General features: G+C 50.2%; 2 protein-coding genes, 1 long non-coding RNA gene and 3 other non-coding genes across 8 annotated transcripts in view; 2 read left to right on the plus strand and 4 right to left on the minus strand.

The window, feature by feature from the left end:
* LRRC75A (leucine rich repeat containing 75A) overlaps positions 1-9,265 on the plus strand; it is a 41,776-nt gene extending 32,511 nt beyond the window's left edge. For both annotated transcript variants that reach the window (XM_039847426.1, XM_039847425.1), the window contains 2 exons: positions 4,988-5,103; positions 7,221-9,265. In XM_039847426.1, the coding sequence (XP_039703360.1) occupies positions 4,988-5,103; positions 7,221-7,758 (654 nt within the window). In that variant the 3' untranslated portion in view covers positions 7,759-9,265. The remainder of the gene's footprint in view (positions 1-4,987; positions 5,104-7,220) is intronic.
* A 1-nt stretch (position 9,266) lies between these two features.
* The window catches only part of TRPV2 (transient receptor potential cation channel subfamily V member 2), a 21,104-nt gene continuing 4,970 nt past the window's right edge, over positions 9,267-25,400 (minus strand). For both annotated transcript variants that reach the window (XM_039847423.1, XM_039847424.1), the window contains 17 exons: positions 24,287-24,580; positions 23,366-23,664; positions 21,763-21,936; positions 21,188-21,343; positions 20,495-20,590; positions 19,623-19,693; positions 18,951-19,116; positions 17,834-17,900; positions 17,390-17,727; positions 16,304-16,431; positions 15,442-15,521; positions 11,423-13,170; positions 11,114-11,200; positions 10,836-10,897; positions 10,343-10,412; positions 9,868-9,952; positions 9,267-9,652 (listed from right to left, as the gene is read on the minus strand). In XM_039847423.1, coding sequence (XP_039703357.1) covers positions 13,076-13,170; positions 15,442-15,521; positions 16,304-16,431; positions 17,390-17,727; positions 17,834-17,900; positions 18,951-19,116; positions 19,623-19,693; positions 20,495-20,590; positions 21,188-21,343; positions 21,763-21,936; positions 23,366-23,664; positions 24,287-24,580 — 1,964 coding nt within the window. In that variant the 3' untranslated portion in view covers positions 9,267-9,652; positions 9,868-9,952; positions 10,343-10,412; ... (1 more) ...; positions 11,114-11,200; positions 11,423-13,075. The remainder of the gene's footprint in view (positions 9,653-9,867; positions 9,953-10,342; positions 10,413-10,835; positions 10,898-11,113; positions 11,201-11,422; positions 13,171-15,441; positions 15,522-16,303; positions 16,432-17,389; positions 17,728-17,833; positions 17,901-18,950; positions 19,117-19,622; positions 19,694-20,494; positions 20,591-21,187; positions 21,344-21,762; positions 21,937-23,365; positions 23,665-24,286; positions 24,581-25,400) is intronic.
* Positions 9,720-9,792, minus strand: LOC120589981 (small nucleolar RNA SNORD65). The gene has a single exon (XR_005649608.1). It is a non-coding gene; the product is annotated as a small nucleolar RNA SNORD65 (small nucleolar RNA).
* Positions 10,491-10,561, minus strand: LOC120589975 (small nucleolar RNA SNORD49). The gene has a single exon (XR_005649604.1). It is a non-coding gene; the product is annotated as a small nucleolar RNA SNORD49 (small nucleolar RNA).
* Positions 10,980-11,050, minus strand: LOC120589976 (small nucleolar RNA SNORD49). The gene has a single exon (XR_005649605.1). It is a non-coding gene; the product is annotated as a small nucleolar RNA SNORD49 (small nucleolar RNA).
* Positions 14,281-18,682, plus strand: LOC120589810 (uncharacterized). Its single transcript, XR_005649568.1, has 2 exons — positions 14,281-15,835; positions 17,187-18,682. It is a non-coding gene; the product is annotated as an uncharacterized LOC120589810 (long non-coding RNA).

Genomic DNA, 25,400 nt, shown 5'->3' on the forward strand with positions numbered 1-25,400 from the left:
AGATCTGCCTTCAGCATCTTTCTGACAGGTCAGTGAGAGTCCCTCAAACAGATTCTTCTCCAGGGCTTCCAGCACTGGGCAGGTCCAGAGAGGCTGCCGCCCTGACCCACATGCCACCCTGTGGTGCTGAGTCACCCCTGACTTTCGCCATGCCCCTCTCCTGCCTTCTTCCTTTGCCATGGGTGGGACTGAAGAGTTCCAGAATTAATTCTGCAAACTGCCTTTGAGCCTCCAGTTAGGACTGTGCCACAAGTGCCAGAAGCCCACTCAGGCTGCCTCAAAGGAAGGAAGAACATTTATCCTTGAAACTGAGGGGTCCTGTGGCACCCAAAGGCAGTTGAGCTTGAAAGAGGGACTAGAACTACAAACAGTGCAGACATCTCCCCTCTGCTGCCTCCCCCACCTCACCCCGACACCACACTCTTCACTCCTTACCCAGGCTTCAGGGCAGGAAAGAGGGCCTCCTGCAGCTCCAGATTTACAGGTCAGTGTCCAGCCTTGAGGAGTCAGCAGTATACACACTGTCTCAAGTCATGATTCCAAAGAAGGGGCTGATTGGCTGTGCTCTGCCAGTGTCCACTTCTGGATCAGTCGACTGTAGCTTTGTAATGGGATCTGGTTGCACAGAAGGGCTGCTGGGCCACAACACTTTCAGAAGAAAGTTCCCAGAAGAGAGGGGCCAGCAGACCATCAGAATGCTGGGTGCAGGGCCCACGGTGTGTAACATGCAGTGCCTATGGTCAGAGCTCCCTGACCAGGGTTGCACAAGGTGCGCATGGCTGCTTTGTACCTGGGAGGCAGCTGTTTCTTGATGCTGAAACCACATGAACATGGCACTTCCTCCTCGAAACCACATGAAAATGGCACTTCCTCCTCCTTTGCCTCCTCTCTCACCTTACGTCCTGCCCTCTTTCCCCCACCTTCTCTTCTTACGCTGCCATCTCTGGGTCTGGCCTGCTTTGTCCTGTTTTCCGTAGGAGGGCAGGCTGGAGGGGTCTTGAAAAGTGATGGAGTTGAGAAAAAATTAGTAGGAGGGCCTGCTTATGGTTATTCTCTGTGTAAATGATAGAGACACTGTGAACTAACCTAAGTGAAAGATTATCACCAGGTGGGCAGAGCAGAGCACAAGGCAGGTGGAAGGTTGGGAGCACCAGCCTCAGAGCCTGCAGAAGTTTGATCTTAATACCTCTTACACGTGGTGTGGCTTGCCAGTCTATTCACCTTTGTGCCTCAGTTCCTTTGTTTGTAAAGTGGGAATAACAGCCCCTGTTTCATAGGATTATGATGAGTTCATGCATACAATGCACAGAGGCGATGCCTATCACACATAGTGGATACTTGAGAAATGTTAGCTGTTGTTTACTTAGTCCAGAGAAGCTATCACTTCTGTGAGGACACTAGCTCACGTTTAGTCTCAAATCAACTCTGCTGTCCCCATTTAGTCCAAAAGGAGGCTCCCCAGTCTCCGAAGTCAGGAACAGCCCTGTGGAGTCAACCCTGTGCCTCACTCTGGGACGGCTGCCCCTTGTGGCAGCACTCGAGCACTGCAGCGGCTGTTTTGCCTCCTTTCTTGTTTCTTCCTTCAAGGCCCGGCTGTCCAGGCCTGGAGGATGGAGGGTGAGCCTGTGACCCCTGATTTTGGAAACTCTGGGAAGTGTTTGGAGGAGGAGCCAAAGCTGAGGAGCTCAGTTTTCAGCTTTGGAGCACGTGCTGTGGGAGGCTGGCAACGTCCTGTCCCAAGGTGGTCCCAGGAGAGACACGGGGCAAACCACCAGATCCTATCCACTGTCCTTGTCTTCAGAGTGGTTCTCCACCTTCGCAGCACAGGAGAATCACCTGGGGAGCTTTGAAAAAAACCCAAACTGACCACCCATTGCTGGGGGTGGCCCAGGCAGCAGTGTTTTTTAAAGCTCTCGTGATTCCAGTGTACGAGTCCCAGGTGAAGAACTGTGGCTCTAGATCACCATATCCATTGTCACCCCCCATTCTCCCTTTGGTCTCTAAAGTTGGCCTTCACCCTGGCCCTTACCATGACTGCTCCCCTCAGAGCCTATGCTGACCAAGCCCTCCTCATTGGAGTGCCAACGACCCTTTTCTTTGGTGCCATGGCTCTGCTTACTTCTGCTTCTCTGACTGTGCGTTCTGTTTCATCATGTCCAGTATGTCTCTCTGCCCCTTTGATAATGTAGCTGTTCCCCCCTGCCATCCCCCTTGGCTCATTTCCTGGCCAGGGGCTTTAATCAGATGCTGACGAACGTGTGCAGCCTGGACCTGTCTTGGGGTCCAGCCCCATAAATCCAATCACATCTTCCAGCTGGAGGTCCCATAGGCCTCTCAAACTCCACATGGCCCCACATGAGCTGGTCATTCCCCCATCCTGCCTTTTCACCTGCTTCTCCAGAGCCTCTTGCCTTCTACCTAGGTTCCAAGCCCAAAGCCAAGACCCCTACTCATCCCTTCCCTGCCCATACCCTCTGCGTCCTGTATATCGTCAGTCAAGTGTGGTAGACTTTGTCACTTTCAGCCCTTTCCATGGGCCTGGCAGGGATGCCCCAAACCACACATAAGCAGATGAGCCTGGCCCTGAGTCACCCTCTCTGCCTCCAGTCCTCCCCTTTCTCCATCTCCCCCAGTTAGAGGACAGTCTGAAAATGCAAATGTAATCCTGCTGTTTCTCATCCAGTGATTACCCTGCAGCTCCTAAGGTGGAGTCTCTGCCTGTCTCACTACCCATTATTTCCCATCACACACACCCATATGTCCAGGCTTAGCAAGAAATGAAGTCCAGGAATCAAAACATGTCACCCCCAGGGGTTGTAAATGTAGTTTTCCAGAGTGACAGGTAACATCTGCTTCTCAGGCAGGCTTAGGCAATAGAAAGTGACAAGGCTCGTGGAGAATTAGAGGCCAGAGGTTTCCCCTAAACTGATTCCATTCAGTCTTGGGCCTTCCTTGGCCTGCTGTATTCCTGTGCAGGTGTTCACCTTTTCAAACACTCAGCTCCCCTCTTCCTACCTCTTCTGTCTCTCGTCTCCCTCCAAGCCTCTTCTTGCCTATCTATCAGCCCTGGCCCTCTGAGCCTCAGTTTCTTCCTCTGTAAAATTAGGATAATGAAAGCATTTACTATTCTAGGGTACTGTGGGAATTCCTCGCACGTCTGTGTGCACTAATCCAGGTGATAGACGATAATGGCTTGAACTAAAGTGGTAGCCATGGAAGTGGTGAGAAGTGAGGCCCCAGATGTCACCTCTCCCCATACCGCCAAGCCCTTAGTCAAGGGACAGACTAATCCATCTGCTCTTAAAAGCCCAGCTCAAATCTGATCCTGGGCAGAAGTGATCTTCTTTCTTTATCCTACCAGAGTTCCATGTGTTTGTGCTGCTCTTACAGTATAGCAGAGTATTGATTCAGCGAGCATTCCTAGAGAGCTTACTACACGCTGAGGTATATTCAGAGAACTTTACAAGTAATAACTCATTTAATCCTCACAAAATCCCCTGTGAGGTTGGTACAATTATCCCTTCAAAGATGAGGATCAGAGGCATAGAGAGGTCAAGTGATTTGCCTAAGGTCACACAGGAAGTGATAAAGCAAGGATCTGAATCCACAGTTTGGTGCCAAGTTCATGCTCTTACTCATTATGTTGCTTCTCCATGAGCAGTGTAATGATGATAATAAGAATCAAGCTGGCTTTTACGGAGTGCTCACTCACTCTGTGCCAAGTGCTCTGCTGAGCACTGGTTGTGGGTTAATGGTTGAACCTCACCACACCCACGTTGCTATCACAAGTGGGTTTGCATCTAAGCCCTGGCATTCTAGCCCTTGACCCTGGCACTGGACCCAGATTTGGCAGGAGCACACTTGGCCACTCCCTCTCCCAGGGCTCAATGACTGTCAAATTGACTTCCTTTGGGATGGAGTTGGAAACTCTAGGATCTCTCTGTTGCACACCTTAACTCAAAATATGAGTTTGCTACGGCTGCCATAACAAAATACCACTTAAATAACAAAAATTTATCTCTCACAGTTCTAGAGGCCAGAAGTCCAAGATCAAGGTGTTGGCAAGGTTTGTTTCCTCTGAGGCTTTTTTCCTTGGCTTGTAGATGGCTGTCTTCTCACTGTGTCTTCACATGGTCTTTCCGCTTGTACATGTCTGCGTCCTAATCTCTTATGAGGACACCAGTCACTGGATTTTACCTTACTCTTTAGAGGTCCTGTGTCCAAATAAGGTCACATCTGAGGTATTGAGGATTAGGACTTCAAAGTAAGGATGTTTTTTGGGAGGACACAGTCATAACACCTAGGGTCTCAAACTCAAATGCTAATGGGCCAGATAGGTAACGTAGATGAATGAATTGGGTTGGGAAAAACATGGCCCCTTCATTCTTTTATTTTCCCACTTTTGACATGGGTAAAAGAATCATGGTAAAAATATTTCATTTTCCTCTTTACTGTTGAAATACAAATACAGGGCTCTGTGGTAGGCTCTCAGCCTCTCATAAGGACATTTGTTAGTAGCTGTGTTGTCAGCACCTAGAAGTGCCTGGCATCTAGGAGGTACTCAGTAAATATTTGTTGAACCAGTAAATGAGCATAATGGCTCTGGACATTGGGGAGTGGCGGGGATCATAGTGAATCCTGGCTAAGGGATCAGCTGGTAACTCAGCTCCAGTCAATTCAGATAAGCTGAAATCCCCAATGTCCAGAGCCATTATGCTCATTTACTTTTAAATAAATCTCCATTTTTTTCAATGATAGCAACTAATTCGCAAAACTAAAACCCTGTGCGGATCAGTTTGCAACCCACCACTGCTCTGCTAAGGGCACCCACCTTGAGCCAGCAGATCAGGCCTCCCCCAGCTCAGCCTGGGGGTGTCATGTTCTTCCTTCGGGGCAGGAAGCTGGAGGTGGGGGCCTGGGTCCACCTTACCCTACTCCAGTGACACAGGGACCCCACCCACCCAGTCACCTGTGGTTGCCTTTGCAGGAAGGTGATGCACTGGGTGCCATGGAGAAGCTTTGCCGGCAGCTGACATACCATCTCAGCCCCCACTCCCAGTGGAGGCGGCACCGGGGGCTGGTGAAGAGGAAGCCGCAGGCCTGGTGAGTCATGGTCACTTGAAGTGGGTTTGCCCCGCCTCCCTCTACATCCCAAAGTCAGTCTATGCCAGGCTGGGCATGTGGTGCACAGCACTCCCTCCCAGGGCAGTGGGGTGAAGGGAAAAGCTGGACCTATCTTGGAAGGCTGCCTGAAAGAAGTGAGATTGAAAGGGAATTCAGGAGTGGGGGAAAGCAGCCAGGAGGGCATTGCAGGTGAACATGAGCCATGAGAGGCACTAGAGGCAGGGCTGTGGTCTATGGGGTGGGAGCTGGGGAAAATGTGCCCATTCTGATGGATGGGTGGGGAGGGGAGCATGAGTTTCTAATTCCTGGTGCGCTGAACCCCCCAGTTCCCCTAGGGGGCTCCTGATCCCAGGCTTGTCCCTGGCCCATGCAGCAAGCAGTAAAGATGCTCAAGGAATTTGAAGATTAGGGAAGAGGGCACATGGGACATAACTTGTGGGCCATGACAGGAAGCAAGTGGATGGGATCCTGAAAGGAAGGCTTCCTAGAGGAGGAAGCACCACTGCCTTTCTTGCAAATGACCATGAGGGCAGAGTGCCCTGGGTTCTGAAAGATTAGCAGTGCCTTGATGCTGCTGTGGGCTCATCCTTCCAGGTCCTGTAGCCAGGGAGGGGAAAGACCACCCCTCCACCTACCCGCCACCACCACCGAGAAGAAAGCACTGTGGCTCCTCTTTCCCTTCCGAACAACCCCACCTCACAGGCCGGCCAGGGGAGGAGATGGATCCTGGGGAAGCCTTCCTAGGTGGAGGAAGTGAGATTTTCACTGGGCTGAGGGCAGGGGCCACATATGGGGAGAGAACCGAAAGGAGGACCCATGGAACCTGGAATGCCACAAGGAGACTTTGTGGCCAGTTCTTTAAGACTGAAAAGCTGAAAATTTGAGCCCTGCTGGAATCCAGGGGCCTCGTGTCTCTCTGTCCCCACCCCCCCCCCCCCCACCACACACACACACACCACCACCTCTCCTTCAGTCCATTAATTCATTCATAAGCTTCCTTCCCCTCAGGTGGCTTGGGGTCACAAAGTGATGGGCTGTTGGCCCTTCTCTGGCCCTGATCACCCAGCTGGTTTTAAACCCCAGGCCCAAGCTGTTAACCACCACACTACCTATTTCTCTGGCGTAATAGGCCTGCTTTATTAATGACACTGGTAAGAATTACAGCCAACACTGAGATCATGCTAACAAATGCCAGGCAGTGTTCCTAGCAAGACCTTAGATGGCATGCCTTGAGAGCTTTACCTTCAAATTCCCTGGAGCTGAGCAAAATGAGCAAACCTGGGCAGCTTTCCAGCTTCAGGAGATTCCCCAGGATGGGGGTTTTGCCTACTGGAAATCCCAGCTGTGATCCTCAGACTGCTGCTATTAATGTATGCAGGCTGTTACCACCCTCTTCCCACCTCCCTTTCCTTCCTGGGTGCTACGACTGGAGCCAGGATCAGGGAAAGAGGGAAAGAAAGAACAAGGAGTGGCAGAAGGCAGAAAGTGGAGGGCATTCAGCCTGCAGTAGTCAGCAGCTCGCACCAGCTTTGGAGCCCCTGCACCCTCCCCTGCCTGCTGTCCCGCAGCGTTCTCCCTAAGGATCCTCCATCTGGTGGGAAAGATTGCCTTGAAAACAGAAGCCTCAAAGATCTTGTGCCACTTTAAGGGAAGTTCAGCCCAAGTGATGAATAACAGCAGCAAATATTCATCACTCACCTAAACAAGGCACTGTCTTAAATGCTTTGCACTTATTTCACATAATCCTGTAGGATTCAATTAGCTCCATTTTTTTAGGAAAATAATTTAGGCACAGAGAGGTTAAGGAACTTATGGCCACTGAGTAGGAAGAAAGGGAGTTAAGATACAAACCAGGCATCGTGGGCCCAAAATCTATCAAGTCACCACAGAAACACTTGGGCTTTTCCCTTGTGGTCCCTCAAGGCTCTGATCAGCTGGGCCCAACCAGGCTGAGATGTGGGCTAGTACCAGGGGATATGGGTCTGTTTCCTCCCATCCCTGGAGAAGAGGCAGGCTCTGTAGTGGTATCACTGCTGCCTCTAGGGAAAAGGCCTGCCCCATTCATTTGAACCTTGCTTGTCCCTTTTCCCCTTCAGCCTCAAGGCTGTCCTTGCTGGGAGCCCTCTGGACAACACGGTGGACCTCTCAGGCATCCCGCTGACCTCCCGTGACCTGGAGCGGGTGAGCAGCTACCTGCAGCGATGTGGGGAGCAGGTGGACAGTGTGGAGCTGGGCTTCACAGGCCTCACAGATGACATGGTCCTACAGCTGTTGCCAGCACTCAGTACACTGCCGCGCCTCACCACACTGGCCCTCAATGGCAACCGGCTGACGCGAGCCCTGCTGCGGGACCTCACTGACACCCTTAAGGACCCCAGCAAGTTTCCCAACGTCACGTGGATTGACCTGGGCAACAACGTGGACATCTTCTCATTGCCCCAGCCCTTCCTGCTCAGCCTGCGCAAGCGCTCTCCGAAGCAAGGCCACCTACCCACCATCCTAGAACTGGGAGAGGGCCCAGGTGGTGGGGAGGAGATCCGGGATGGGGCAGTGGACCAGGACCCTAGAGGAGGCCCCCTGGCCCCTGCTGAAGACCAGGAGGGTAGGGAGACTACAGGTGCAGCTCAGACATGACACTCAAGTGTTGGGGCAGGGGGCTCACCAGGGAGTCTGTGTCAGGTAGGATGGCTTGAGGCAGACTAGGGTCTCCTACCAGGGGGCTGAGGCTATCATCCAATACTGGCCTGGGCAGCCCCACCCATGGGAAGCCTGAATGTAGCATCTGGGAAAGGGGGGTCCTGTTAATACTTCTCACTCATCCTCTCCATCTCCCCTAGTCAATCCCATTATCTGCCTTTTGGCTCCTGAGAAGATATCCCTGGATCAAGAGACTGATGTCTCCCCTCAGCCTCCCAAGACTTCGAGGTGCACTATATGGGATGGGGATGCTGTAAGCTTGAGCTGTGGTTACTCTCCTCCAGAAAAGGAATGTAGTTGGGACACTACATCCAGACTTTCCAATTCTGTGCCCCTGCTCAAAGCTGGCTGAAATCTTAGCATCCCAACTCCTGACAAAGAGGCTGGGGTAGGGAGTCTGCTGCCAGTCCAGGAGCCTAGTCTCTGTACTAAAGGCTGTCTACCTCCTCATGTGGAGCCCTGGGGCTCCTTGTAATTGTCTTTCCACACTTCCCCAAACTGGATCCTGTCCATGAAACCAGCCACCACCCTATACCAATCAATAGAGAATCCTAGGGTGTTTGGGCAGATGATGCCCACAGGTGTGCAAAGAAAGGCACAGGCAAACCCCCCACCATATTCCACCCCCCAACAAAAACACTACCAGACTTTAACATGGTTCCAGTATTGCTAATGTGTAGGCTTCCTTTAAAAACCGGTTTTAAGGACCTCTTCTCCATAAAATTCCTCCTGAGTCCCTGAAATAACCCTTGATACTCTAAGAACATTCCCAAAACCTATTTTGGAAGGCCAGGACTAGGATGAGATTAAGAGCAAATTCTTGGCAGATCTAGTGCCTCCAAGACAGCTGGGGGAAGGGGAAAGACTAGAGGTTCAAAGAGTTAAGCAAAGGTTCTTACCCTCCTTTACCCTTACCCAAGACCTACCAGTTAATAATCCCTTCTAGGCACAATAAGCCCTAGACCCAAATGTAGATAGTAAGTCCAGGGAGCTGGGAAACCATCTTGAGCCAGAAAAAATTACTCCAGATGCCTGAAGTTAAACCCCCCAAGCAAACATCAGAGGGCACTAAGGAAGCAGCCTGACAAAACCTCTAGCTTCATACCAAGCAGGCAAAATCCCAACACAGGAAGGCAGTAAGATGGGAGCTAGCTTAAGAACAAGACTGGGATGTTGCCTGCTACTGCTTAAAGATTTGGCCAGGCAAGGTGTAGAGCTTGAGTTATTAGAGGAAGTCTAAGCAAAGGGACAGAACCCAGATGGAACAAGGACTACACTCAAGTGTATGGATGCCCCAAGTATTTTTGGATAGTTGCCCTCAAAGTCTAAAGTTGTTAAGAGGGGAAAATAGGGGAAGTTGACAAATGCTAACACCTGGGCTAATACTTGACAGCAGTGATTAAATTTAGTTTTTTCTTCAAATATACATTTTTAAGAACCAGTACTAAAGACCATCCTTTATTACAATGTTAGCTAATGGTTAATTGCATGGATATTAATTTGAGGAGGAAGTTTCCAACTTAAAGAATTCAGACCCTTGCTCAATATAACATTTATACAATATTAAAATGTACAGAAGCTCCTTTTGAGCAAGGGACAGTTCTAGAAAAATTATGCATTTATTTAATGGCACTGAAAGTGCCTGTCTTAGAAAAAGGTTACCGAATCCATTTCTTGGCTCTGTTGGTAAGAATGGCACAAGGTGAGCCTATTTCTAAGCAAATGTTGAAGCCTAGGTTTTCAGAGTCCAAATTGATGGTGGCTGCTGGTCCTTGGGACTTCAAATTCTGCCCCTGCGACAGCATGGATGACCATCCCCTGGGAAAATAGCCTGCAAAGAAACTAAATATCAGTCTTACTTTCTACTCCAAACAAGTCATTGACAGCATAAAAGATATCTTCAGAAAACCGTAGGTTCACCACTACACAATCTGCCGGTAATTCCAGCTATTTTGGGTGATTTCATCATTTGATATCAATTTTAACAAAATAAGCTGCTTATTCATTCTACCACAGTGACAGGTCATTGTCCAGATCAAATCTTACCACTTCTCAGGGTGAGGTGCTGCTGCCACTGCTGCTACGAACAGCTTTAAGATAGCATTGATCGCCCTTCTTCAGCACTTGAAACCTGAGGGAATGAATAAAGCACCCTTAGACAGCAGATGCTGATGAAAGAACTGGAGGCAGTTCTGATCATAGCCTCAACTACAAATTTACAACTTTAAGTCCATCTTAACAATAGTCCTTAAGAAATCAGTCTTAATTGGCTTCTCAAGTCTTACGACCAGTCACAGTATTTTAAACATTACAAACCTAAGGCTATCATTTTTAAGAACGAGGAAATTATCTCAGAGATAGGCAATTTGCTCAGGATCATACAGCCATAAAGTAAAAAGGAACTCCTGGGTTTGCTCTGCACTGTTCCACTGCCAACATCTGACATAACAGCAATTTCACATAATTCAACTTAAAAGCTAAACATACTCGACCACTAATCTCTCCACAAATAAAAGCTTACCTCACGGGAGGTTAATGCTCCTCCTCGCTCCAATACTCAGCTGAAGGACTGCCAGTCTCCAATGTGCAACCTGAGTGAATATTGAAACTAAGGGTCACACTTCAGAGCATCTTATTCCCAGGCACCAGCAACCTGAAGACTTGACTGCAGTCAGCCAGGAATTGTTATCGTCAGTTGTCGCTTCTGACGGCACTTCCTATTAATGATTTCATCAAAGCAGCCAAGGACCTCACCACTCCCAGCACTGCTCCAGAATTTAACTGGAATTAAGCTAACATTGCCCTAAAAATAGCCAAGAGACATTTTAATAGTTTATGCATACGGCTGCCGTTTAGTTTCAGGTTAGGGGCAGCCATCTAACCATTGCAATTATGCAATGAGGTCGTGCATAATTAGGTTAAACACATAATAGTTACAACTGTACATCAGGCATTTCGGGGCATTTAAGATAACAAAGGCTAAAAGTAAGCGACTAAATTGTGTTAAACCCTACCTGGACTGTCTTCAGGATGAAATGCTGCTCAATTCTTTGATATTCTGCAGTATGTCTGCCACCTGAAATATCTCAGACGGACATGCATTTAGAACACATCCTAGTAGTTATATGCAACTAAACTTTCAAGGTTTCAGCAACTGCACTCAGATAGGCATAAAAATCGTCAGTTATCGCATCTGACGGCACTTCCTAATATTAGTATCATCAGGACAGTCAAGTAAGTTTTCCTCGTCACCCACGTGTAGCGTCCTTGGGTACAGAAGACCCCAACTTACCCATTTCTCTCGGATTTGCTCACTCCTTACGGCAGGGCCAGGGAAAGGGGTCTCGGCCTTCGCAGATCTCAGGATAGGGCGACGGGCCTGCGGGACAAACACGTATGATGCCCATGAGCCTCGACCCACTGCGGCCCCAGCGGCGCGGCCCGGCCAGTTTAACACCGAGCCACAGCGCCCGCTCCGAGCCTACGTGAGCGCAGCCGCCCTCCAGTTAAGCTCTCCGAAAACATCTTCCAAAAATTAAAAAGGCATCCGCTCATCTGTCCTTGCCGTCAACTACCAGTGGAAGACGCAAACGCTACCTACCTCCATGACAGCTTTAGTGAAAAGGTAGCTCTCCCAATCTCCGAGGCTCTTAAGGATTCGGAACACTCCACTTGTCACAGAAGGGAGGGCGATACTGGCAAAGACTCACGGGACTTTCATCCCATTTAACATTACAGGCCCCGCACCACCCAAAGACTCCCCCCTCCAGTAGAGATAATGGTTTCTTCCACAGCCTCGGGAAATCTGGGCCACAGGCACGCAACGCGGTCCAGAGCGCCTGCGCAGGGGCTGGACCGAGGGTTGCCGGGTAGGGCCCCTGCCCTTCCGCTAGTTAGCTGCGTGACCTTGGGCGAGTTGCTCATCCTTTCTGAGGTTCCGGTGTCTCTGAGAAATGGAGATATCGGCGCCACAGAAGGTTGTTCTGAGGATCACATGAGATAACGCGCTTGAAACCCTGCAGAGCCATGGCACGGCACGCAGCGAGAATTTACAAATAGTGGGTACTCCTAATTCTAAGAAGCGTTGCTAGTGTGCTCCCCCCACAACTATTTCACAGTATCCACGGAGCTTCTCAACCCCTGCACACTGACAGCTCTCATCTCCCTCTAGAATGATTTTTGAGCAGCGAGCAAACATCCTCCCTTCCCCTATTTTCTGATTCTTCGAAGCTTCTCCATTCATGCCCCGTCTCACCAGCAATGGAAACCTCTCCCTCTCTGCGAATGCTTTCCTTTCACCATATGAACATGCTCAGGTCTTTCTCACTTAAGAAATATGCAATCCATACACATATTTTATAAAAACTCATTCCCCAAGGGAGAGCGATTCATTTTGACTGGAGTACTATATAATGAGACAATTTTTGAGCTGGTCTTGGAAATAAGTGTAGGATCTTATTGGAGGGAAGGACTTTCCAGCGACAGCCAAGTCAAGGAGTCAGATACGCACGAGGTCCATTAGCTTGCATGAAGATTTTAGTGAAAGTGCTAAAGAGAGCATGGAGGGCAGCAGGGGTATGGGACAAGTGTCTGGAAATGCTTGAGCAAAACTTAAGAGGATGTCAGCCAGTGCACCCTGTGGGCACTGAGGAGCCTCTCAAGCCTTCAGATCACGGAGGTACCATGTTTCTCTTGAGTCTTAGGAAGACTCCTTGGGCTGCCCTGCAGAGAAGGGCTTACAAGGGTGGGAACTGAGCAAGAAGACCAATAGGAAGAGAAAGCAATAATCCAGAATTTGGACTAAACCAAGGAGCTCAAAGGCTTTGAGATATCTTGGAGGTGGCTTTAAGGGGTGTCTGGAGGCTGTGGAAGAGGGAGGAGAGGTGGCTGTGCTTACCGATGTCCACCACATGTCTGCCATGACAATGGAGCCAGCTACCTGCACCCAGGAAGAGGAAAGTCTCAAAGCTGGGGGAAAGCAGGTGACAATCTCCTGCTTTCCCCCACCAGTCTCACCAGGTGAGGGTGTGAGCAGCCCAGCCCCAGACACAGGCTTGTGCTCACAATGTCATGCAGATGTCGACCAGCACAAGGGCCTGGTAACTTTACTCAAATAATGTTTCCAAGAGAGTTAGTCATGAGAAAATATTTATTTATATTTGCCACCAAAGTTCCCTGGGGCCCCAGGGTCAGCAGATAGGGCTGTAAAGATTCCCTGATTCTATCCTGCCTGCCTCCTGCTGCATCTGGATTATCAGCGGAACTCCAAGAGCTGGAGGGGCAGATGGTCTTCCTCCAGAGCACTGTCCTCCCCAGGTTGGGAGGCCAAGGCAGAGTTCTTCGTGGTGCCTGTAAATGGAGTGAAGATCACTGTGACTTGGCCCTCGGGGTATGTCCCCAGGAAGCAAGTGCTAGGGAAATAGGAGGCCACAGCCATGAAACCAGATCATGCCCTGTGGATAGCAAGGGATCCTGAAGTCCCCAGCAATCCTTTCAGCCTCTCTTTCCACAACCATTTCCTGAACCTCTGCCATGTGCCAGTGAGGGTCCTCCACCCAGGAGTTTAAAGTCGCTGGAGGTTATAGGCTGTGTGTTAGAAACCAGAACACCTGAGACTTGCTGAAGAGCTTAAGGGAAGTGAGGGTTAGGTGCTCAGAGAGCTCATAGGAGAGAGGGGACCCAATCCATAGGGAGGTGGCAGATTTGAACACTCAGAAGAGCAGGAAGGCACCTCCAGCAAAGGCAAGAGCCAAGGAAAGCAAAAAACAAGGAGCACTGTAGACAGACTGGCTGTCACATGGAGGGAATGGGTTGGGCAACAGTTTTGGTCTTTGGCCTCCACACTGAAGAGTGTGGCCTTCCAGACAGTGGAAGGCATATTGTAATGTGGGCTGTGTATAGTTTTTTCTACATAGAAGAATTGGAGTGGGTTAACCTAGAGTAGAAAAACTTGTCTGGAGGTCAGGGTGCAAGCTGAGCTGCCCTGTAGTGGTACAGAATTGGGAGAAATGAGGTGCGGGGGCAGAGGGGTAAGTGGCTGCTCGGGGGTCCAGAGGACACTCAGCACCAGATGGAGCATGGGAGGGCAGAAAACCTCAAAACCTCCCACCTGGGTGAGGAGGGGGTGGGGTTGCATACATGTGATCTGGTAGGGCACCCCAAGGCTGTTCCTGATGGGGATGTCCAGTTGGAGACCCCAGGAGGTGTAAAAGTGGAAATTCTCCAGTTTCAGGGAGGTGATATCTCCAGGCGCCAGCCCCAAGAGAAGCCCAACATTCTAAAGTGCAGATGATAAAACTGTCTACTAGGCCCTGTTTGATCTGAGAGTTCCCCGGATACATTTATCTTTGTACAAAATGTTAATGTTTAACTTCTGCTTCTTGTAATCTGCTTATTCAAGGATGTAGTAGGAGGCTTTATAAGCTGCCTCCTCTGGAAGCTCGGGGCTGCTCTCCTCTAACCCTGCGTGGTAGAGAGTCAGTCGCCGGCCGGCTAATGAAGGCTCATAATTAATCTCAATTGGCTCCATGGGTCTTGAATCGTTGGCTCCATAACAGAGGCAGGGGGGTGTGGGATGCTTGGGGCAAGTTGAGGAGCAAGGTCACTTTCAGAGTCTTGGCAGTGAAATGATGGGGCAGTGAGACTTGAAATTAAGGGAGACCCAAAAAGAGGGTAGGCAGGAAACATATCAGTTTGTGAGGGTCTTGGTCAGGGAGCCAGGAGCCTGGGAAACCAGTAGTCTTTGGAGCAGGAGGCCAGGAGAGTCCCCCTATCCAGCAGTCATGGGTGATGCAGGAGGCCATTGTGGGAGGGGTTGGGTCCACATGCACAAGCAAGTAGAGTCTGTCAGAAAAAGAATAGGAAAGGAGAGGAAGAAAGCTAATGGAAGACGAGGTAGGAACTATTGAAGGTTATAGAAATAGAATTCTGTGAAGAATGCTAATCCTCAGAACAGGCTTCTGGTTGGGAGGAAAGAGTCGCTTTTGGTGGGAAGCAGCAGGGTGGGAACAGGAGGTGCCATCGCCACACTAGGTCACACTAGAATAGAGAGGATGCAGGTCATGAGAGGTGGAAAAGGCATAGGTAGGAAGTGGCTTCTCAGAGGTGTGGGGCTGGAGGTAGGAAGGGGCTGGGGGCTTGTGTAGTGAGGGAAAGCTTGGGTGCTCAGGTCAGCAGGGCTCAGCCAGTGGGGGCTCAGGGAGGTGCTACCTTAAGCTATGGGCTGTGTAGGGGGCCCTCCCTAACTTGTTCCCCTGCTGGGTCTTCAGGCTTAGCCTAGGGTGCAGTGGATTGGAACCTGCCAGGAGGAGGGAATGGAGATGAGGAGGCGGAAGGTGAGGACAAGGTGAAGGCTGGGCTGGTAAAAGCACTAACAGCCTCAGAGGTTTTCCCAGGTGACTGCCTAAAAACAGGCCTGCTAAGAGGCGAGGGTGGAAAGCACAGGAGGGAAGCACCACTTTAAGCGGGGCAATCCTTTTAAATGAGTGGAGTTGGGGAGTGACCACAGGAGTGGTCCTGCTCCAGACTCTTCATGGCTGTGTGGCCAAGCAGACGCATACATATGAACACACACAAGAACACACACACACACGCACACCGCCTCTCAACACAGCTACTCACCATGGTCGCCAGGTCCTGAAGGATCCTCACACAGTGTAGGCAGGGTCTGCTCCCAGGAAGCCCAGTTCACTTCCTCCACCCTGAGGGTGACAGAGCAGCTCTGAGGCTGCAGGATGTCAAGGATGCAGCCTGCTTTGCCCCAGGGGAGGGGCCCCTGAGTGGGCGGATGGAGCAGACATTCCATTGGACAAAGGGACTGCAAGGAGGATAGGGTTTCTCCGCCCTTCTCCACAGGACACAAGACCACCCACTATTCTCCCAGAGCCCTGTCCTTGCAGCTGTCAGCCTACTGCCCTCCGGGCCAGGTGCCCACATGGAAGAACAGGCATCTGTCCCTTCAGACTGCTCACAGTGACCTGGGTTCCCTGAATACCCAGAAAAGAGTTTAGATCAGGTATGTCTTTGTGTTCCCACGTTCTGGGACCCTGTGTGTGGCTACTCTACATGCCTAAGACCCTCCCTTCTCCTTGCTTAACTGTTGTCTCATGAAAAGGTGTTTCTGGCTGTGCATCTGTCACCAGGTTTCCTCTCTCAGTGCCCAGGCCTTCCCTGGGCATGGAGCCGTTTGTTCTCTGTGGAAGGGTTGTAGCCTCTGTGATCAAGTGAGGGAGCTGGGAGAGCAGAGGACCACCAGGGCAAAGCTAGTGTGCTGTAACCTGAGGGTCTCTCTAGCTTCTTGGCCTCCTAACTGCACCCCATTTCAGGCCATAAGGAGGAAGTCAGGGACCACCAGAGAGTGACCTTCGCTCTATGAGATCAAGCCTTCCTGACCTCACCTGCCCTGGATCCTAGCAGCTGTCTCCTGGTTTTCAGGGGAGTAAGGCTGGCCTGCACCAGCTGCCTTCCCCTGCCCCTCACTCACCTGAAGCACCAACGCTCATCAGGGCTACCATCTGGCCTGGTACCAACTGTCAGCATCGCACCTGCCCTCTGCTTCTTCCTCCTGCACCACCAATAGCCATTCTCCATCTCCAGGACAGAGATAGCTTTCTGGAGACAAAGGACACATTAGACAGAGCAGCCAGGAAGATACAGCATAGCACTTTGCAGTATAACCCAAAGTCCACTAAGCACATGGATTGGAATCTGGCTCCAACGTTTGATTACCTGGGTGTTATTAGGCTCTCAACCCCTCTGAATCTATTTCCTCACTTACAGACTGAGGACAATATATCTGGTGGTTTGAGGGAAGTTAGCACGTAAAGAGTGCTCAACAATTACTTGCTATTGCATCATTACAGGTCCCAGAATTTCACAGACCAGGTGCAGAAGTTCATTTGCTCTACCCGCACATGTGCCTGCCCCTGGCACATGAGATAGGTAGGGCACAAAACTTTGCAGGTGAGGATGTGGAGGCTCAAAACAGGGACTTGCCCAAGGTCAACAGAAAATTAGTAACACAGTCCAGCCTCTTGGGCAAGGCTCTCCCTGCACCAACTGCCCAGACCTACCCACTGTAGGTGGGTGTCATCAGAACCCAGCTTCAGGGACCTCTGGTCTACCAACTCCCCTAAACTGGACCAGCCCCAGGATTGTACAGCCTTCCTGCCTCACCCACCAAACTGATTCCATTAAACATATGATAAACAAGGAATGGGAGCTACATGAGGGCAGACTTCGTCTTGTTCTCTGCTGTGTGTTTAGAATCTAGAACTGTGTCCAACCCCATATCAAGCTCAAGAAATACTTAATAATAATGATGATGATGATGATAACTAACATATCGTACACCTTCTGTGTTCCAGGCATTGTCCTAACAGCATTAGATCTATGAGTTTATTCGACCCTCAAGCAAGCCTATGAAGGAAGGAATCGATGATGGAGACCCTGACAAGGGCGAGGCCACCAAGGGCCCTGGACCAGCTCTGGGGGACCAGCTCAGCTGGGTCTTGCCCTCTCTTCATTGGGCCCAGAACTTGAGGAGGGGAAGGGGAGCCTCCTGGGGCACCTGCAGCTTCCAGATGCTCCAGCTGTCAGTGGCAACACTGTTGACGGTCTCACTCATGAGGGCAATGAGCATGTTGAGCAGAAGGATGTAGGTGAGAAGCACGTAGGCCAGCAGCAGCAACAGCACCACCCCACGAAAGCGCAGTTGGTCCTGGAAGGCCAGCTCGCCCATGCCGATGGTGAATTTGAAGAGCTCCAAGGAGGCCTCCAGGATGCCACTGTATGGAACCGAGCTGCCTTCCTCGTCCTCTTGTCCTGCTCCAGGCTGCACTGTCTCCGTGGCATTCGGGTTTGTGGGGACCCCAGAGCCCCGGGCCTCCCGGCTCAGGCTCACCAGGGCTGCAAGAGGGTAGAAGGGGGCCCTCAGCCTGAGGAGACCAGCAGGCAGATTTGAGGATATACAGGGCAGGCAAGGCATGGGCAGGGGCTAGAGGGGGGCCTTTACCTACAGCGAAGCCGAAAAGGAAGACTAAGTAGACCAGAAGGAAGCGGAGGAGGTCCCGCAGGATGACCTGGAACACACACACCCAGGAGCTGGGGTGGGTGGCTGGGCTACCAGACACAACCCCAGGCCCCTGCCATGTCCCTGATCATGGGTTCTCATGTACACACCACACACACACACACACACACACAGAGCGTACGTGCACAGAGCCCTATGGAGCTATACTGAGCCGATGGGTCTTTTAAAAACGCTACATCAGATCACATCATTTTCCTGCTTATAACCCTCCAGGATCAAAAAATTAAACACAGAGTTATCATATGATCCAGCAATTCCAGGTCTGGGTATATATCCAAAAGATTCAGAAGCAGGAACTCAAACAGATATTTGTATACCCATGATCATGCAGCATTATTCACAATAGCCAAAAGGTGGAAACGATTCAAATGTCCTTGGATAGATATGAAGGAGTAAACAAAATGTGGTATAAGCATACAATGGGATATTATTCAGACTTAAAAAAGGAAGGAAATTCTGACACATGTTATAACATGGATGGAACTTAAGAACATTATCCTAAGTGAAATAAGCCAGTAACAAAAGCACAAATACTATATGATTCCATTTTTATAAGATACTTAGAGTAATCAAATTTGTAGAGACAGGAAGTAAAATGGTAGTTGCTTGAGGCTGGGGGTAGGGGAAGGAAATGGGGAGTTAGTGTTGAATGGATACAGAGTTTCAGTTTGGGACAATGAAAATGTTCTGCAGATGGATGGCGGGGATGGGGGCACAACAATGTGAATGTACACTTTAAAATAGTTAAAATGATAAATTTTGTTATACTTATTTTACCACAATTTTAAAATTTTTTTAAAACTTCCCGGGCCTCCAGACCCCTCCTTATGGCCAACTTCCTCTCCCCGCATCTCCCTCACTCTCCCCAGCCTCCTTGCTCTGTCTCAAGCACTCCAACCTTGTTCTGGCTCATGTTTTCCTATGCCCAGATTAGCTGTGGAAGAGGGTGCCTTCCTGGTAAGGCCAAAAGGAGTCCCACTGGAGTGTGATGTCCAGCCCTGCCCAGTCTTGCTGCAATGGGGCCACCCCTGCACCTCACCTTCTGGATCATGACGCTGTAGATGCCTGTGTGTTGGAAGCCACGTGTATAGTAAAGCAGATTCAGCCAGCCCAAAACCAGTGAGGACACAAGCAGGGGCAGGTACCACTCGATGGCCAGGAAACACAGCACCTGAGACAGCACCGTGAGCAGTGCCTGGACCAGGCTGCGAGGGGACAGGGTCCAGGTCAGTTTGCAGGCCACTCAGCAAGGCCCCCTGGGCCCCCACTGGCCAGAACTGATCACCACTGCCTCTCTCATGGCAGTTGGATGAATGAGAAGTTTCCCATCTGTCTGGAGCTGGACCCAGTCAGGTCCTGACCTCCATCCCAGGCAAGTTATTTAACCCCTGTGGGCCTCAGTTTCCTCCCCTGTAATATGGGGGTAACGATAATCATGCCTGAGCATTTGTGAGGATTCAATGAGACTAGACATGTAAAGAGTTCAGGCTCCACTGGTGCCTAGCAAGGGCTCAGTAAATGTTCTACAAGAATTGGAGCACAGAGAGGCTCAAGCTGAACAGCTGGACTCCTGAGTCTGGCCTGTGCTCTGGTCCCAGTACCCTGGAGCTCCCTGGCCCTGGTCCACCCCTCTAAAGCCTGCCTGGTGCCCACTGCCACACACGCCTCTCCCAGGCCTGAGATGAACGAGAAGGGGTGAGGGCCCACATACAAGAGGATTTCAAAGTAGCTGTCCACGAATGAGATCCAGATGAACAGACGACGCCTCCAGAAGTACCATAGCTATGAGGAGGAAGGGGGACAGGGGAGTGAAATTCGTTCTCCAAGCCACAACACAGCCCTACTGCTCCTCAGGGCAGGGACCCAGGCTCCCACCGTGCTCCCACCTGCTAGCTATGTGGTAGCCTGTCAGGGGCTTGGCCAGCAGCTTTGACTTTCTGGAAGGGCTCATTAATTTTGCTGATAGCTAAGAAAGATTTAGACCCTGTTTCCAAAAAGGGCAGCTACCCAGACACCCAGGTAATGCCAGGGCCCTCCTGGCTCCTTGTGGATCCAGATGAAGAACTCATGTACTACATGTGGTGAAGGGGAGAGCTCCTTTCCCTCCCTCTCCCTGGCCTCCCAGGGATCACTCTATTCTCCAGCCAATCTGGATCTTGCACCCAGGTTCTGCCCCCTCTGAGAGAATTTCAGTGCCCTCCTGCAAGCTTGCAACATTTTCAACTGAAGAGGTCCTGCTGCGGGAGCTGCACTGAGTCCTGCCTGCCCCCACCCTTCTCTGCTCCCCAAGTGAGGAATGCCCTAACCCAAGGACCTGAGGAGCAAAGCCAGCACTGACAAAGAATCATAGAAACCAAATGCTACCCTATGGGCACCCTAGAAAGCAGAACATGGAGGATACCCATAGCAAGGCCTTCAACTGCCAGGAGGCAGGTCAGGGTGGGACCGACTATGGGATTCAGTTTCCCCATAAATGAAGGGACTATGGTTAACTCTCTCTAAGGCTCCTGGTAGCAGAGTTGCAGGTTTGCTCCTGGGTGGGCTGGGAGCCACCCTGAGTAAGGAAATGGGATGAGTTCTCACCTGGCCCACGAGGAGGTAGAACCCCCCGAGCAGGATCAGTATGTGGCCCAGCAGCAGCATGGAGTTTCCGGCTGTCACTTTCATGGGGAGGAAGGCCTGTGAAGAGATGCCTTGGTAGGACCTAGGGTCCCCTCCCAAGAACCCGCTCTCTGAGAGCCAGAGCCAAGGGCTCTTTCTGAGCCTGAACTAGGGAGAGGCCAGCCACTCAGAGCAACAGAGGGAACATGGGTTCCAGGGTAGGACTCCTGGATTCTAGTCTATCAAGAGGCACAGTATGTAGCAGTTATGAGCATGGGGTTGGAAGCCAGACTGTCTATGTTCAGTTCCCATCTCCACAACTTTCAGCGTGTGACTATGGATAAGTTACTTAACCTCCCTGTGCCTCCTTTCTCTCAACCATAAACTGGGGATGGTAATAGTTCATCATCTCAGAGGGTTGTTGTGAACATGAATTAAATAAGTTAACACATGTCAATCACTTAGAATACTTGCTCACATATGGTACACAGTAAGTGTTAACTGTACTGTTGCTCTTCCTGTGGCGCCAGTGTCCACACTATCACCAGCTGGGTGAGAGCTTGTGCATATCACTTAAGCAGTCAAATCCTCATGTTAGCATTTGCAGGGTGCAGGTGGTAATCTGAGGGCTATTTCTAGGAATCCTCCCCAAGATGTGCCCCGCCCCAGCCTTGCCTTCTCCAGGGCAGGCTGGTGGTAGGCAACAGTGGTGAAGATGAACATGTAGATCAAGTAACACAAGAAGTTGAAGAAGAATCTGGGGATGAGCAGGTCCCATTTCGCCTCCAGCAGTTTGTTCAGCGGCTCCAAAACCACCATTCGGTGTCGGTGCTGAGGTGGGAATGTGAGAGCCAGGGTACATTCAGCAGGTATGCACAAGAAGCCCACTCCTGCCGGGCTCAGTGCAAGGGCTGAGGGAATGGAGGGGAGAGAATGGGGAGCCCCGAGTGAACACCTCCCACCCCCGCCTGCCTCCATCCCATCCTCATGGCTAGGTAGTGACGGAGGGCCTCTCCTTCCAGTCCAGAGCAGATGCTGGTCAACGAGAGCCCTCAGTGGTAGCCACCAGGACCCTGGTATGACCCCCGCGTCAAGTGGGACTGGAGTGTGGAATGAGCGTGGGTCCAACAGCCAGGGTCAGGATGTGTAGCCACACCTCCACTGGCACAGGAATAGGGCAAGTGTGGCCTAGCAAACAGAAGGGAGTTCTGCCAGGCCCCCTATGCACACCCCGACTTTGGTAGGCTCACCGGGCTTCTGCAATGAAAGGCAATGATCTCCAACACCGAGTTCTCCTCCCAGCTGTCCACAGAAGCCAGGTCATACAGCGACACCCGGACAGGCCCGTAGCACCATTCAGTGAACTTGCGGGAAAGGGGCTGGCACGGTCCCGAGAACTCCCTTTGCAGGATGTGTCTGAAAATCTGCAGGGTGGGCCATGTGATCTTGGCCTGCTTGGCCACCTCCCAGCACTGACTTGGAGTCTGGGAAACACTCGGTACCCTGCAGAGCTGCCTACTGTGTGCAGAGCTGCGATAGACATATGCACATGCCCTGTACACATGGGTCCTTGCGTGTATAAAGTCTTACATATGTCCACACATGCTCAGCCACATTGTAAACATTCCCACCCACCCACATATGCCCAGGCCTGCCAGCCAGCCTGGCTCTTCCTTCCCCACTCCTGCCCCTTGGCCTCTTTCATGGACTCCTCGCACGGCCGAGGGACCTCCAGCCCAGAGGTCCTTAAAGCCCCTTGAGATCAGAGGCTACAAGCTACCCATGTGTATGCCTTTTGGTAGTCAGAGTCCTGAGCTTTCAATAGACCAGAAAGGATCAGTACCCTGAACAAGTTAAGAAGTAATTTGGTTTCACAGATGAGGAACGGGGGGGATGGAAGGGCCACATTGGGGAGCGGCTTCCATAGACCACACAGCCACGCTGCCAGACAACAAAGAGAGATTCTCACATCCCAGGAAACTTGGAGGGCAGGAATAAAATAGCAAAGCTTCTACTTATGTTTATTTTTATCTTAGCATTTAAAAATGCCTGTGTTCTAAGCATAAGGCCCTGTGTTAACGGCACGGTTATAGACCCATGAAGCCAGCCCTGAGAGTAAGGATCAGACAACTGGTAAAGCCATTCGGAAAAAAGTAGAGCTGCATTATGTTTACTCTTTATACCAAAATGACTTCCAGATAAATCAAAATTTTAAGAATTAAAAATGAAATTACAAAAGTCTGGAAGAAAATATGGATATGGAATTAACACACACACACACACACACACACACACACACACATACATACAAGGTTATAGATATATAACTTTATAGAAGGATTAAACAATACCAAAACCAAGGAACCCTAAAGGAAAAGATAATTACACTTGTATACGTAAAAATGTAACAATTCTGGGTGGCAAAAAAATACCAAAAAAATGTTTTATTGTTGAACTGGGAGAAAAATTTACAATTGTTATAGTAAACAAAGTGCTAATATGTTCATTATAAAGAAAACTTACCAAGCGAGATGAAGAAAACTTAATAGCAAATCTAATAGAATAGGCAATGATATGAAAAGACTGTCTCCTAACCAAGAAACCCAAATGACTTTTTTAAGAATCCCTGTGTTTTATAATGTAATATATTAGTTCAGTAGTTCAGATATAGTTTATCAATAAACACACATATGCATGCTGAAAATGTCCTTACTAATATAATAAGAGTGTTCAGTTGGAAAGTGGGGAGATCACTGATATAGACCACCACCCCAGGCTCTTTCTGCAGAAAACTCAGGGTGAGTCTCGCTGCTTCCCAGAAAGGTGGGAAGGGGGAGGAGGCCAGCCACTCACCTCAATTTTGCCTTCCTTGGCAGCCAGCTTCAGAGGTGTGAGGCCCTGCCGGTTGCGGATGTCCTCAAGCTGCACGGTGGGGCAGAGGCGGGCCCCAACTTGGAGGAGCCCATCGTACATGCGGATCACCAGTGCACTATTCTCAGCCGAGTTGTCTGCGATCATCACCAAGGCATGCAGGACTGTGTTGCCCAGTGAGTCGGTGGCCTGCAGCCTGGCTGGCTGGTTTGGGTTCTCCAGGAGGTAAGTCACCACATCCCACTGCTTGGTGCATGCCGCCAGAGAGAGGGGCAGCTCGCCTGGGGGCCAAGGAGGCAGCTAGGGCCTCAGGCCTCCCAGCTTCCAACTGCCTACTCCTCACACTCCTTAGACAGAAGACCATGCCTCCTTGAAGCTGGTCAGGCACTTATGGGAAAAGATGGAGCAATGCCTCATGGTCTGGGGCCCCATTTAGGGCAGCTGTGCCTTCTCCTATGAGTGCTGGTAAAGGCAGCTCTGTTGGTTCTGACACAAGGGAAAGGAGACCAAAGCTCTTTAACATGCAAGGGAACAGAACAGGGGCAGCCACTAGAGTCCCCATCTCCCCTGCCTCTTTCTCTTCTCTTCAGCAGAGCCCAGGCCCACTGCTGTCTGACATAGACACCCTTTAGCCCAGCCTTGTCTGGTCAAGTGTTGTCACACAGTGGTTCTAGCAGCCATTCCCCAGCCTTAGTCCAGGTTTGGGTGTGTGGTGAGCCTCCTTAGACAGACAAGGATAAACATCTCTTAAGACAAACTGCTTTTGCAGGCAGCCTAGTATTTAGAAGCATGGGTCTCAGGATGAGTCAGACCTGGTTTTAAGGGCCGGCCAGCTCTACCACCCAATAACTATGTGAAACCCACCCCCTCTGTGCCTCAATTTAACCAAGAAAGACTGCTCACCAAAATAGAAACAAGTCCCTTGGCTTTTCTTCTGGAAGAAGCGGCCACAGGCCCGGGCGTGCACATCGGCACCATTCTCCACCAGGAGCCTCACACACTGCAGGCTCCTCTTCTCAATGGCGATGTGCAGGGCACTATGACCTCGGTAGTGCTCATCTGTGCACTGGGCGTTGACCAGGGACTGAGGATTGCCAGACTCCCGGTCAATCTGCAGCAGCGGCAGGATGCAGGCATTGACCCCATCTCGAAGATTCAGGACAGCCTTCATCAGGCATGTCTTCCCCGTGGAGCCCTCTGTGGGAGAAGGGGAGAGGAAGGGGCACCAGGGTGCTTAGGACCAGAGTAGCTGGGCTGCCTGCCAGCCTGTACAATGAGCCCAGGCTCTAAAATGCTCCTTGGGAGGATAAAAAAGAGTACCATTCATGACTGGTGGAAGCACAACCATGATTCAGGGTATGAAGGCTCCAATGACTACAATTTCTGCCTTAGAAATTGTTTCTAAGACATAATTTGTCATACACGCAACGTTGTCTGTACAAGAACATTCGAAGCAATATTTAAGTGTCTCTACCCTTTAATGACTCTGTCTTCTTCAAGAAGGCGAGTCACTTGGCCTCTTTTAACCTCAATTTCTCTCACTGTAAAATGGGAATATTCCAGGGTTATTGTAAGGACCAAATGGAATTATATACAAAATGCTCAGCACCCAGAAGGCCTAGCACACAGTAGGTTGAGTCCCAAAACTACAAACAACCTAAGGAGCCATCAACTAGGAATTAGTTAAGGAAATTATGGTAAATCTACACAACGTAAAACTCTGCAGTTGTAAAGTGACTGATTTAAAGGTATATATACTTACTTAAATGGAAAGCGCTGTAAGATGTAGCAAGTGGGAGGGGAAAAAAGCACATTACAAATTATTGTATGTGGCACAATCCCATTTATGTAAATATATACGTAACATATTTAAACAGTTTGAAAAGATGTATTCCAAATCATTAACAGGAGTTCAGGATGACAGACATTTTACTTTCAGATTTATACATTTCATTATTATTTGAATCTTTCAAACTGTAAGAGTTATTTTTCTGATCAGCCTAAACAGTAAAGATAT

Source organism: Pteropus medius, unplaced genomic scaffold, assembly GCF_902729225.1.
Source record: "Pteropus medius unplaced genomic scaffold, Ma_sr-lr_union100, whole genome shotgun sequence".
NCBI lineage: Eukaryota > Metazoa > Chordata > Mammalia > Chiroptera > Pteropodidae > Pteropus > Pteropus medius.